The 14,443-nt window shown below is 32.9% G+C and overlaps 1 protein-coding gene across 1 annotated transcript; it reads right to left on the bottom strand.

Annotated features, from left to right (window-relative positions):
* Positions 1–6,134: 6,134 nt before the first annotated feature.
* LOC126732981 (malate dehydrogenase, glyoxysomal-like) lies at positions 6,135–12,174 on the bottom strand. Its single transcript, XM_050436078.1, has 9 exons — positions 11,826–12,174; positions 11,513–11,728; positions 10,608–10,922; positions 9,887–9,976; positions 9,696–9,779; positions 6,956–6,991; positions 6,740–6,829; positions 6,532–6,626; positions 6,135–6,453 (listed from the first exon to the last, which is right to left on the bottom strand). Exons 1-9 carry the CDS (start codon positions 11,901–11,903, stop codon positions 6,381–6,383), a joined length of 1,077 nt encoding a protein of 358 aa, XP_050292035.1. The 5' UTR covers positions 11,904–12,174; the 3' UTR covers positions 6,135–6,380.
* Between the last annotated feature and the right edge of the window lie 2,269 nt (positions 12,175–14,443).

Here is a 14,443-nt window from a genome sequence, read left to right as displayed (position 1 = left end):
AGAGAGGTAATGTAATGTTACCATCTTGAATATCATATCGGTTGGCTTTTATTTTTTTCCCTTTATAAAATAAAGTCAAGTTTACCTCTAAAGGGAGTTAATGAGTCGAAAGTTCACCCCCTTTTAAGTTGAGCTTGAGCTGGGACGCAATTAGATCAGCGGTTTAAGATAGAGTATGTTATGTCCATGTCACGAATAAGTATTTTGCTCAATGGTACAGTTGTACACAGGACGTGAGATATTAACTTTGAGACTTTTTGTTGTCCCTTAGAATAGGGTAGCGGGAATTTAAACTCTGTATGGTCACATATGAGAACACTGAAATGTCAATAATTTGGAGCCAATCCATTAACCAATTATCTACGATGTAATTCAGATTAAAATCCTTTAGAATATTTAGAGTAACATCTCTATGGGCTTTCTAAGATACATCCATATATCTTTAAGATGCACCAATCGATTTTGAAATAAGTAATTTCAGTGACAAAGGTTTAAGTTTATGCACTTCGGATTAACAACACTATTACACTCACATTTAAATCCCACGGTTAAGGCTCAAAGTAAGGAACTCTCAAAAGAAAGTTTGAAAAAGTCTCACAAATAAAAGCACTCTAGAAAGAGGACTTTTGAATATTTTAGACACCTTAAAGTTGTTGTTGTTGTTGGGTTTTTTTTTTTTTTTTTTTTTTTTTTTGGGTGAACAGACACCTTATAGTTGTTAAATTATTCATGCAAGCTCGGTTAAATAAGTGTTGAGCAAAGGTCTCATGAACTTTCATTTAAAATTTGTTTTAGTGAAGGTTGAGCGAGAATTTCGTGAACTTTTTGTCAGACATTGGCTCAAGTGAGAATATTTTCTCTTGGTCCAATCTTCTGAACCATGAGTCATCTTCTTGACTCGATTTAATATAAACCAAATTTAATTAAAATACAATTCTTACAACACTTTATTTTGATATAGGAATTTAGTGAACAATCTAAAGCCTAACCCACCTCATTGATCAAAAACTATCTACACATGGTGGAGAGCAAAAAGCACTTACCAAACAATTCTTTCCTCTTTTTTGCTATAGAAAACCACATCCAAAAGGCCATATCCCCACTGAAAACTATATTCATTGAATTTCGTTTAAGTTGGTTCAATCCTTTATGAATTGCCAACTGCTTCAGCATGTTAAGGTTGTGTTTGCCATATATTGTTAGTCCACTTTTTTCATAATTCGATCCTTGAGGTTATTGGTAACTAACATAATATTGGAACCTAAATTGAGCATTTAGGCGAGGATTTTTTTCATCTTCTCATTTTTGTTTTTTATTTTTTATTTAATTTTTCACATCGTTATTCAATTGTAAGTGCATGTTTGGTTATCATATTTTGGGCAAAAAGAATTTACGTTTGCAAATGCATTTGGTAAAATTTAATTACAAATCATGCTTTTTTGGCTGTATAACGTGATTTTTTGCATTTCCACATTAAATCAAGTGATTAGCAATAACAAAAAGCCGTTTTTTCAAATAATATAATTTCAGAAAATTGAACCAAACTCACCCTTAACATTTACAACTATAAAAAAAAGTTTTCAAACATCTTCCGACACTGATTGGTCAAAGTGTGATTGGATGATGGTCCAACAACTCCCAATATTGTTTTTTTTTCCAATAGGTGGAAGGTGGATGCAGGAATATAATCTCGTTTTGTCATTTTATTGCTTTTTTTTTTTCAACTACAACCAAGGACCAACGGCAACGTAGAGACCACGAGTAATGCAATGCCTTTTTTTCCTGAAAGTGTCCTGATATTATATTCTTAAAGGCTTACCAAAGATAAAGTGTTAAAGGATAAAAAAGAATGAGACAGAATAGGCCAAAGTTTCCACTCTACACTGTGGAAGATAAGGCATCAAACTTAAATGTAAAGACAACAATGAGTTTCAAATCTGCTTCTAATACCCGTGGTTACATCAAGTGAACTATGGATACCCAAGGAGTGGAATATTAAAATGTCTATGTCAAATTAATTGATGATGTGATTTATACCAATAAACATTCACGAGACGCTTTTATATAATGGTGTAGATAAAGTTATTAGTTTTTCTACAACCACAACTTTAGTCACAATTTTTATAATAATTCATGTTATAATTGTGGCAAAAAAGAGTTGTAGCTACATGCTTTTATTACTTTATTTATTAATATAAGGATTCATTTTAATTACAAATTAAAAAAAAAAATATATATATATATATATATATATTCATTCATGCTGTCTAGCTAGCAATGAATATGATCTCCCTTAGAAAGAACAGACATATACCAGTCACCAGTCACCAGCACTGCATATACACTTACACTGTTCCACACGTCAAACCCGAATTTTATTGCACGGAATATACATGCACCCAAGAAAAAAACAAAAATGGAAATGAAGATCACCCCCACTTTTGTTTTATTAAAACACATTTAATGCAAAATATGCAAAGGCAGGGAGACATTTGAGGTGATGTTGGAAAAGCAAAAAGGTTGGACGTGACTCTACCTTTCAACTTTCATACATGTTCGTAACTTTTGAATATTAAATACCATATTAAAAAAGTGAAAGGAGACACAGGAGCAAATGAAAGCTGTAAAGTAAATCAAAAACTTTTGCCCATGTTAAACTTTAGGCGCTAGGTCTAAGTTTCTATAGTAATTTTAGCACAGAATGAGCAAAGTGTTTTTTTCTTCCACTACTTAATTTTATATTCAATCCTACCCTCTTAAAATTTTAGAGTATTACTACAAAAATTAATCTTTGTCCAAATTTAATTATTATAATATTTTTGAACGTGTGCATTAAGGTTGGTTTAGAATAATTTATCTATTTTTTTTTTAAATAGAGTAATATTAGATACACATCTTTTATCACAACTTACTTACGTTGTAAATTGTGAGTGATGGAGTTGTTGACTCATCACTCACGACTTATCACATGAGTAAGTTGTAGAAAAAATTATTTTGTATTTTCTCCTAAAATATTTTTGCTAAAAATACCATAAATAAATATATAAGTTACATAAAATAACTAACTAACTCACATAGAATCTGCAAATAATAAAAAAAATTAAGCAAAAATAAACTAAAATAAATAAATAACTCACATGAGACTCACAAATAATAATAAAAATAAACAATAAACTAACTTATAAGTGCAATCTAAACCGATACTTAATTACTTATTTAATCTCCAAAGTAAGTAGTACCGTTCCACACGTACTGAAAAAAATCCCGTAGGGATTATTAAAAAATAGTTAATAGAAGATTTAAATCTAAACAACTTTATAGATCCATTCAAAAAAAAAAAACAACTTTATAGATCCTATGAAACCTCAAAACAACTACATTACCCTTGAGTTACCACATCTTATTATCTTGATTATAAAAATGGAAAGTAAACATCTTACACTGTTCACCATTCAAGTGAAACACGTCAATTGAGAGTGAGAGAGCGAGATGACAGCTTGATGAACAGGAAAGGATGAATGGTTTTGTTATAAATGCAGACATATAAAGAAGTTTGTGGGGTGCATCGATTGATGAGCAGAAAGGGTGGGGGCCAAGAAGGCAGGAAATGAGAAGGGGAACTCTTGCTTTAATTATGTAATGTTTCACGGCCAATTCTTCATAATCATTGTTCAGCTTCTGCACGTATTCATTTCATGCCGATATGAGTTGCCGTATCAATAACGAGTCAATAAAGTTTATAATTCAAGTACATTTTTATCCATCATTTCTTCTTTATTTATTCACCAACCAACACTAACGATACTACCGCCACCTTCTTCCACTCACACTTCTTGTATGGTGCATAAACACGTGTATGTGTATATCATTCAATCACAATCAAAGAAAGTGATTTAAATTCAATCACAATAAAAGAAAGAGAAATTTAAATTGATGTGTTAGTTGAAATTACCGAGAAGTATCAATTAAGTTATAAGATTCTTAAGGTGCATGCGCTCATATATATATATATATATATATAAAAAGAACTAGGTTTAAGTTATATTTTATATAATTTTAAACAATGTTATATTATTCAATATTTTTTAATTAGATGCAAATTTTAATAAATCTACTGTTAGATTACATTATCTTCATATATTCTTTATGCCTATAAAATTTCAAGGTGATAAAAAATTAATAGTCATGTCATCAATCAATTGTTTAAATTCAAGTTTTTATAATTTAAAATAATGCATAAAAGATGAGTTTATGGATCAAATGGTAAATAACATCCAATTGACATGAAAATTGGTATGAATGTTAAGAACATATAGAACATGTATTTCAATGGTGAGATTTCAAAATATGAATTCTATAATAAGTTATTGAGTGTTGTAACATTATTTAGAGTTACATCAGGTGTAACTTGAACTTAATATATATATATATATATACACATACACATATACATATATAGAAGCATATAAAGTTACACTAGGTATAACTTGAACTCAATCCGTGTATATATATATATATATATAGAAGCACATAGAGTTACCCATATATATATATATATATATATATATGAAAGCACATGTAGGCATATTATTCAGTTGGTGAAAACGTATTAAAATTGAAAGATGACTAGAAATAGCAAATACTCTTTTCAAAAAATAATAATAATAACAAATAGCTTTGCCTTTTGAGGACTTTGAAAAGGTTATTGGCCTTAATGTAGAAATCCACACTTTTGATCTGTTATGGCCCAAAGTCAATCTAGCAATGGTCCGTAGTGCTCACATGCTTTTCCACATCAAAGGATTATGGATCACCAAACCCAGCCTCATCAGAGTAGAAAGTTGTCAAGACACAAGCTTAACTGTAAGTGTATTTAATCCATTTATTAATAAAATCAAGTTCTTAATTCCCCCCAATGTCAAAAATAAATATTGGGATGTGAACTGATAAAAAGAAGTGGGTTGGAATTGATAAATTTTTTAACCCAAACCTAAGTGACGGAGCTAGGACTTAGAATGTCAATTGATAAAAAGAAGTAATCAGAGGGTGTATGGGTTGGAATTGATGAATTTTTCAACTCAACCTAAGTGAGGGAGCCAGGATTTGGAGTTAGAGGGATAGCTCTGTTGTTGGCTGCATGTGGTGTCTTCAACTTCCAGCTTTGTTGTTGTTTAGCCGATGAGTTTGTTTTTTGGGTAGCATGCATCTATTGCTAGTAAGGACAAAATTATTTTGTTTAAAATTTTTTAAAGGGCCAGATTGTTTATTTTAGGTAAAATTGATTAATTGAGCTTAAATTTTTTTAACTTTGTTATTGGTAATTTATGTTGTAGGGCTAATTTTTTTGAACTTGTGTATTTTGTTTTAGATTTTTTAAATTTTTTTATGGCCTTTAAAATAAGGAAAATGCTAAAGTTATAAAATGTTTTACAAATTACTGATGTGTTAAGTGTTTATTGATAAGTAAAAAAGTTATATTATTTAAACTCAATATTCAATAAAATGATTAGACATAATTAAGCCTAATATTCAAATTGTACCAAAACTAACTCTCAAAATACTTAAATAAATCATATTAACAACCATTTATTAAATCTCAAAAATATAAATATATCAAATTATAATGGGGAGTACCCGCTCTGATGCATCAGTTACCTTTTCCCTATTAAAAATTTAAAATAGACACATTAACAGTAAGAACTGCTGAAATCTAGGCATTGGCGGTTTCTTAAGGAAATAGTAGTATACTGAAAGAACTGATGAAAATCCAATTCCCAAGATAAGAAAATACTCATCTTGGAATAGGCTCCAATATTCGTTTCTCCTCTTGGTAGATTCCAAATTCCAATGTTCTTATGTTCAGAAAATAAACATCCTGCCAAGTAAAAAGCAGGTTGTACTCCATCTTGGATAGAGATAAATTACTGTATAATTAAATTGAAAATAAAAATTAGTTCACATTTTAAAAAGGATTTTATTAATGTGTGCTCTTAAGATACACATTAATTTTCATTTTTGAATTTTTTTTTTTTTGAGAATTGAAAAAATAATGACAGTTTTTTCAATTTTCAAAAAAATGTTTCCAAAAATAGAAAGTTTAATATGTGCTCTAAAAGCACACATTAACCAGACTCTTTTAAAAAACACAACCATTTATTAATTTATTAATTTATTACATGAATTTCAATTAAGCCCAAACAAGCAACCCGCGTGATTGAAACCTCTTTGTGGCAGCTCCAAGGCACTTCTATCTAGCACAACTATAACTTATAAGAAAAATCCAACAACTTATTTTCAGGAACTGTGTTCTTGAATAAACAGATGATGATCCATAAGGATTGGAATATTATCCAGGACAACCAGGTTATTTGCAGCTGTTCTCATTTTCTGACAAATGAGACTCCCTTCTCAATGCTTGCCGCCAATTCTTTCTTTGCCTTCTCCAAGCCAGCCCTGTTTATAATATTGCCTAGTTTAGAACTCATCATATAAATAGAACAGGGAATTAAATTATGCTCTGTTTGTACAGACCTCTCATACTCATTCAGAGGGCCCAGAGAAAATATTTCCTCGGCTCCTGTACGGCCAAGCCGTACCTTGGATGCAAAGAAAGGAAGTTCGGTCACCTAGAACAGGAAATGCATTATTTCTTAAACAAACACAATTTGAAACTGTAAAAATTAAAAGTAAGAAGAAGATACTCAAAGATGCTAAAGTAAAAGGGACTCAAAGAATATACCTGAGAAGCCACAAATGCACATTCAACAATGCCGGAATCTCCTCTCAAGCCCCTTAGACATGCGTCTGCAAATTTAACAGCAGCATATGCCTGCATTTTTTTTTATTACATTTTGTTATATTCAAAGTGAGTACAACCGTTAAAGGCATGGAAATTATGTGGAAATGATAGATATAGATAAAGCAACTATTAAGAAAAGGTAGAAAACAACTAAACCATTGATAGTGTTGCAGAACCAGCTCCAGCTTTTGCCTGCAAATAATGTCAGCAGTGCTGAGTCAAATAAGAATTCACTGTGAAAAACATAATGACAACAGAACAAAACTAGATAAGAGTCCTGGAAAGATAATCAATCAAAACTCGAGCAAGAAGAGCAATCAAGCTACTTTAGTAAGTTCTAAATGCAAAAATACTTTATAATAGGAAACAAAACTGTCTCCATTATTCCCAAGTATTTTTAAACCAGAACATAGCATTTGGGTCATAATACAGTGAATACCAGCCTCATCTATTAGATGACACTATATTGAATTAGCTAGCTAGTTGTCAAGAGTCTTGTAGCTCAACTGGTGCCTCTTGATATTTCCAATAGAAACGTTCAAGATTCAAATCCCCCCACCCATTCAATAAATAAATAAAAGAATAATAAATAAATAAAATCTGCTAACTGGTCAGTGAATTTCAAGGTAGCAGCTAAGAAATATATAGATATGTCCCAACTACTGTCTCTATTTTCAGGAAATTAGTTTGCTACATATCTAGCAATATAGACTCCTAAAGCTACTTTATCCTCGCACTGAATCAGGTGATGCGCTAATGAAAAAAGCCATGCCTACCAAAAAAAAAACCCTAGTGCACTGGATCAGATGATGCACTCGTAGAAAGCTGTGCCACCAGAAACATACTATGAGGCCATATTCTTCTATCTATGATTCTATATGACTCTAATATAATACCCTTCTGGATTAGATAGTGCTGCTAACTTTATTCTCAATAATAGATCACTGAATCTACCTTCATCAAGCCATATATCCACACAGAACTTTCTCCTTGGCTTAAACCAGTTTTCCAATATTGAAAATTATAATGGCTCCAGGCTTTATGTATGATTGTATGGTTCTTCAAGCATGTTGTCTAAGGTTTTGCAGTCTTGTGCAGGTGAGTTCTGCAGGCTTCATAATCAGCTAAATTTAAAATTCTATATACACTCCAAACAAGAGCTAGCTGTGATGGTGATACAATACGCCAAACAAGAGCTAGTCCATAATGTCTCCGTATATAAGTCCCACTTTTTAACTAGTAAAGGGCTCTTCTAGAACCCAATTTGCTACTTGTCCTGCTATTATTCATGGCTATCAGAAGCAAGAGAAGACACCCTCCACTTTTTCACTCAACTTCGGCTCTATTTGGGCTCTCTTTCATTTTTGTTTTGTTTAGGTGTTGGGGAAAAGATGAGTTTGGGTTGGGACTGAGGGAGTTAGGGTTGGTTTTCTTATAGCTGCAGTGGGTGTAAAAATTGAAATTAGAAAGACTTAATTAGGGTTAAGGTTTTCTTTTAATGACAGATAATCTGCATAATGCTTTTTTGAGGACATAGGTGAAATAATATGTTGTAATTGGTCTTTGATTGAGGATTTATCTAGGTGTGGTTTAGGCCACTGATTGCAGGAGGCAATCCAATTGGTTTTTGGACTGTGAATCTGTAAGTGACTTAGGATGTTGGGTTTTGGCCATGGCTGTGAACAGAAGCGGCTTGACATTTTGGATTTCAGGTTGAGGGAATGGAAGGAAGCATTTTGTGGGTCTAGGTCACCGTTTTAATTTGGTTGATCGGTATGAACAATTGCGGTATTTATGGTGGGTGAGTGTGGTAGGGCAGAGCTCAATGGAGGAGGTTTTTGGGTGGGTGATAGGTCAAGAGGCAACTAGCCATGGTGGTGTGTATAGGAAACTGTAAAAATGGGGGGAAAAGTCAAAACACTAAACTTTTCACCCATAAGTGGATTGCCTATGGCCAACAGCATAGTTTTAATAAGCTAAAACTACGTTATTTTGGCATTTAAGTGCCATGTCATTAATAGGAAGGAAAAAAGAAAAAGAAAAAAAGAACGACATTAATAAATGATCCCAAACATTAGGGACTAAAATTATAAAAATTTAAATATAAGGAGCTAAAAAAAATGAATCGAAACTTTGAGGGTGTAATTTGCATTCTAGTCAATTGCTTCATAAACATTCTAGAGCAAAGATTTCTTTGTCAGCCCATTTCGCTCATAATTTAAGTAGAAGTAAGCTAGTGTGCCTCAAGAAATTCAGGAAGCCTTTCTGGTTCAGGAAAGTATCTGTTGTAGTTGCAGGTAAGTTTTTCTTCATTTATTTCTTCTTCCCCTAATCTTATAATTGTTAAGCCTTTTCTTTTCCCTCTACTTCCTATTTAGGTAGTTATTTACACATGAATGTAAAACAGTCTACCACTCTCCAAACTTATGATGTGTTGTAGAACACCTATAAGGTCTGTGTAAATCAATTGATCCAAGTAAAAAACTAGGTCTGTGAGACTGAGATCCAATTCAATTGATGTTCATAAGACCAAGAAGGCTTACATGTAATAGCCAACCATGTAATTGGCAAAACAAGCACACAAGTTGATCTATGTCAGTTCTGAGAATCATATGGTCCTTGTCATTTAATCTCCTAAAGACTAAAAAATTTATGCCAATGAACTCTGGCTCCAATGGCAATCCTACAATAATTTGATGAAGCGTAAGCTCATGGGTTAAAGACCCACCATGTGCGTGTATAACTTACCAATAAGAAAAAATCATCCCTAAGGCATGCCGTAGTATCATTTCACAAAAGTGAAATGTTTTAATGGAAGTCCATTGTACACATAATAAAGAAAAATACAGCACAAAATATATATTCCTAAGAGCAAACCAAACATGTATTTCTGTACCTCAACAACTTCTGTTCCACCATTTTGAATGCGATCTGTCAGTTGATCAATTTCTTTTGGAGTGAAAGAGCAGGGAGGTTTAACCTGTATACAATCAATTGTCAAGAAAGAAAGAAATATCTGCATGCTGCACTAGAGCATACTATTTCAGGTATCTAAACACAAGCATTTGACTACAACTTTTTTTCAACCTGGGATAGAAGAGGTAAAATTGTAACCCCTGCGTGACCGCCAACCACTGGAACGTCAACTTCTCTGGGATCATGACCTAAAACTTCTGCCTGCAGTAGACCCAAAAGAAAATAAAGGAAAATTTTAAGTTAGGTTCAGAAACAAAAATAGATTATTGCATTAACCTCCCCTGCAACAGCCCTCACCTTTGCCCCACAACCCCCACAACCCCCCCCCCCCCCCCCCCACACCACACCACAAAAAAAGAAGAAGAAAAGAAAACAGACAAAAAAAAATTACAATATGAAAGGCAACTGACCAAAAAAGCCCTGCCTCCAAGTCACAAATATCACTGGAAGTCTTCTTTTCAGTTATAATCCCATCGGATTACATTTGTTATCATGGAAAACATTTCCATGTAATGGCATAATACCATCTCTCTCTCTCACACACACACACACTTTTTTCTCTTAGCACTGGTCAAAAGTAAAGGAAGTGACTTCCACCTCTTGGGGTACTCACAAAAGCCTTAAATCCTATACTAACAGGTGCTTTAGAAATAATATATGAATGGTCAATGAAAATGAAAAATAAAAGGACAGTTGGGATAACAATCAGAGTGATCAGCCATAAACTAGTATATTTATGCTTGCTAATGTCAAATTGGATTATAACCAATAACACTCCAAGTTTCCAAAAATAAAGAAACACAAGAAAAAAACTGAAATTGACTGTGCATACCACAAAAGTATTAGCTCTAACAACATCAAGCATTGTTACACCCAAAAGTCGCTTTGGATCAAAGGTGCCTGCTCTCTTGAAAACTTCTGCTGCAATTGGAACTGTGGAGTTAACAGGATTACTGATCAAGTTGACAATAGCATTTGGACAGAACTTGGTAATTCCTTCACAAAGTGTCTTAACAATTCCGGCATTGATGTTGAACAGATCATCCCTTGTCATTCCCGGTTTACGGGGAACACCAGCAGGAATGATTACGAGGTCCATCCCCACAAGGGCGTTCTCCAGCTGCTGCGGCCCCAAAAACCCACGCACCTATACATTTAAAGATACTTGTCAATCCCGCCTCACCACATTGAAAATATTACCCAACAAAGTTCAAAGATTCAAATAAAAAGCAAACTGACTATCCTGATCAAAATTGCCGGCCTCTATTTGGATAATCACCTAAACACAAAAGGTCATGGATTCGTGTTCGGGAATCAACCTCTCCAAAAAATAATTGGGTGTAAGGTTGCTTACCAATCACCTCTCCAAAACTCCACAAAAGTGGGAGTTTTGTGCATTGGTAAGACCTTTCTTTTTGGATAATCACCTAAAAACCTTTTGTGCATTGTAAATTTTTTCCCCCTTTGGTATTTTCTTCTGCCAAAAGCCTTATAACTCAACTAGCACATCTTGTTGTTTTCAACGAAGACGTTCAGGATTCAAATCCCCCTCCTCAAATATCGAATTATCAAATAAAAAGTTTGATGTAACCCCGACAACAATTACATGACAAACCAAATGTGTACCAAAATATAGGACAAAACAGTTGAAGGTGGTCCAAATTCAAATTCACCCATAAGTTAAAATACAATAAATAAAAAAAGAAAGAAAAGAAGAAGGAAGAAGTAACTACTTACAACGGCAGAGGTGTCCATGTGACTGATATCAGCAGTAACACCAGGAGTATTGGCAACATCATAGAGATGAAGAACTGAAACCAGTGGATTCATCTTCATCAACATGGCTAGTGGTTGCCCAATGCCACCTGAAGCACCCAAAATTGCCACTTTGAATCCGGGTGACCCGCCTTTCGCCCGGCAATTCTCGCCTCTCAAAACCCAATTCTCCTCCACCTAATATTATGATAACATATTCAATCAATATATAGCATAGAGAATTTGCAAAGTTGAACAATAGTTAATTAGGAAGAGATTCAAATCAAAGGGAAACCTGGAGATTAGGAGAAGGGTTGAGATGAGCTGAGATTCTTGCAAGGCGTTGTTTCACATCTGAAGAAATGGACTCCATCTTTCTGAGTTAATTGAAGCAAAATAGACGAACAAACTTGTTTTTCTGATGAAATAAGGTGTCAATGAGTGTCGGAGACCTTTAATGTATAAATTTACTATTGAAATAAGTATTTTTTTTTAAATAATAATAATAATAAGAATGGAGATGACGTAAAGATTTTGCTGAGAAATTGGGAAGTGTGGAATCTAATCTTATCCTGTAACTGTAAGTAACAACTCCAATTTCCTCCTGTGATCATGCCCTCGGGAGATCCAAATATTTGTAAACCAAAAAATAAATAAAAGCGGCGTGCTAGAAGGGTCGATTATCAAATTTTTACTCTTTAAAAAAAAAAATAAATTCCCATGAAAAAAATATATATTAAATTATATATACTAAAAAAAGGAGACAATTCTATTTTTGGTCTGTCCAGTCCGGGCTAGAAGTTTCTTTTTTTAGAAAGACCAAGAACTTTATTTAGAAATAAAATCTACGCTTGTTCTAAAAAAAATAATGGCTCTCTTTAATCTTAATAGAAAAGTGATAATTACTTAAAGCAAATTTTACTAACAAATAAGCAAGTTTATTACCTTATTTACGAACATTAAATAATTAACTTGACAGAACTCGTGTGATGTAACTGAAATTTCATATGGTAAAAAGGACTGTTCACTCAATGTTAGAAGGGTTTTTTTTTTTTTTTTTTTTTTTTTGGGTGTGTTTTAAAGATAAAGATAACAATTCTATCTAAAAAAAACAATATATATATATATATATATATATATATAAAGAAGAAGAAGATAATTACACCTGGATGAGATAGTAAGTTAGAGGAAGACTTATCAAAAAAAAAGTTAGAGGAAGTGATCCAAGTGGAAAAGCCCGATGGAGTCTTAATAAGCCCATTGGTCATTTTAATGGGCTTCTTGGTATCCTGATTGGGGATGTAAGGGCCCATTTTTGTAAATTTGAATGAAATGGGCCCAACCGGGGAGAATACAAGGAGGAGATTCATAAATAAGAAGCCCAATGCAAGGGGAAAGAGTCTCTCACCTTTTAACAAATTTGTGCAAATGTTCCATACTACTTTTCAAACCCAATACCATTGAGCAGGACTTTAAGAAAGTTTGGCCCAAACGATAGATTTGGTCCTTTGACTAAATATTGTTTAAATATAAATTTTGGACAAAGTTAGCTCCAAATCGGTTTTGAGTTATATTTTTTAATTCATTACATAATGATTTGTAAGAATATTCACTTGTTTATTTAAACAAATGGTCTCTTTAATTGTCATATTCTCTTCTAAACAAAAAAAAAAAAAAAGGAAAAAAAATTGCCATATAGTGGATTCAAGAAAAACAAAAGCAAATATATTTGGAGTCAAAATTTTTCTATAAATTTTTTAAGGAGAGGCACCTCTAATTTTTTCAGAAGGTGCAACACATGACATTTATTTGAATTTAAATAACACATATCTTCTGTTTAAATAAAAATTAAAGGGAATTAGAGGATTTCATTGGTGGGATCTATCTCTTTTTTATCTTTTTCTTTTTCTTTTTATGGCTCCAAGTTATTTAGGTATTTGAGGAGAATGAATAATGTCGGTAACCACAAGTTGCCATAGTTCATAGTTGGACTTTTTGGCATTTGTCTAGTTGAAATTGGGGACTTTTGCGACAAAATGGGCCCTACAAATTTTGGCACTCTAAATACCAAGCCCCACAAATTTAGTACACATTAAGAATGCCAAAATAGGCCCACAAATTCCGGTATTATGAATGCGAAAATGAGAGTCTATGGACATAACAAAATTCACACATATTAATGTGGTAAATTGTTAACAATAAGTTAAAAAATAATGTTAATAGTGAATCCATATAAGAATCTATAAAAATTTACCAATTTTAACAGTTGTGAAAGATGTTATGAATTTTCTTTTGTGCAGTAGCATCCCTATATATGCAAAAATAATGCCTAATTCGTGTTCAAATTTGTTGCCCTACTGGTTGGTTTCTTTACTGCCCGGAGATTCACTTTTGCTAGCTAGTTGTCTTATCAAGCTGCAGACACATAAGTTCCAAGAAATTTTTTTTACATATTGATCAAACCCTCTGGCCAAGATTCTCACATATTCCCAACTTACCAAAGTGGACATCTGAATTGATTTCAAAATTATATTTTAAGAGGAAACAATATTACTTCCTCAAAAAAATAAAATAAAAGAGGAAATATTATAAGCTAGCTTCATATTGGCAAGTTATTTTAAGATACTAGATTAAAAAATTAGCCTAAGAGCATCCACAACAGTGGTGCTAAATAGTTATATTTGCTATTTTTAGCACCACCAAACACCAAAATATGCCCTACAATAGTGGAGCCAAAAAATATCTATTTTTGGCTGTGCACGGTAGTTGAAAGGTTTAAAAAAAAAAAAATTATTAGTGCATTCACACTGCTTTTGATTATTTTACTATTTTTCTCCGTGTCTCTCTCCTCACTCTCTCTCTCTGCTTCTCTCTTCCTCCACGCCGATCTACACGCCATTGACCCACGCTCCA

Source organism: Quercus robur, chromosome 6 (genome assembly GCF_932294415.1).
Source record: "Quercus robur chromosome 6, dhQueRobu3.1, whole genome shotgun sequence".
Taxonomy (NCBI): domain Eukaryota; kingdom Viridiplantae; phylum Streptophyta; class Magnoliopsida; order Fagales; family Fagaceae; genus Quercus; species Quercus robur.
Note: the sequence above shows the minus strand (reverse complement) of the source record. Positions and strands in the feature narration are given on the sequence as shown.

Bases quoted from the DNA above. Each gene is read 5' to 3' on its own strand.
- LOC126732981 (XM_050436078.1), bottom strand. From the start codon at position 11,903: ATGGAGTCCATTTCTTCAGATGTGAAACAACGCCTTGCAAGAATCTCA. The intron at 10,923-11,512 runs GTAAGTAGTTAC...TTAAATGTATAG, and splicing joins ACATGGACACCTCTGCCGTT to GTGCGTGGGTTTTTGGGGCC. The intron at 6,992-9,695 runs GTACAGAAATAC...CATTATTTGCAG, and splicing joins GTGGAACAGAAGTTGTTGAG to GCAAAAGCTGGAGCTGGTTC.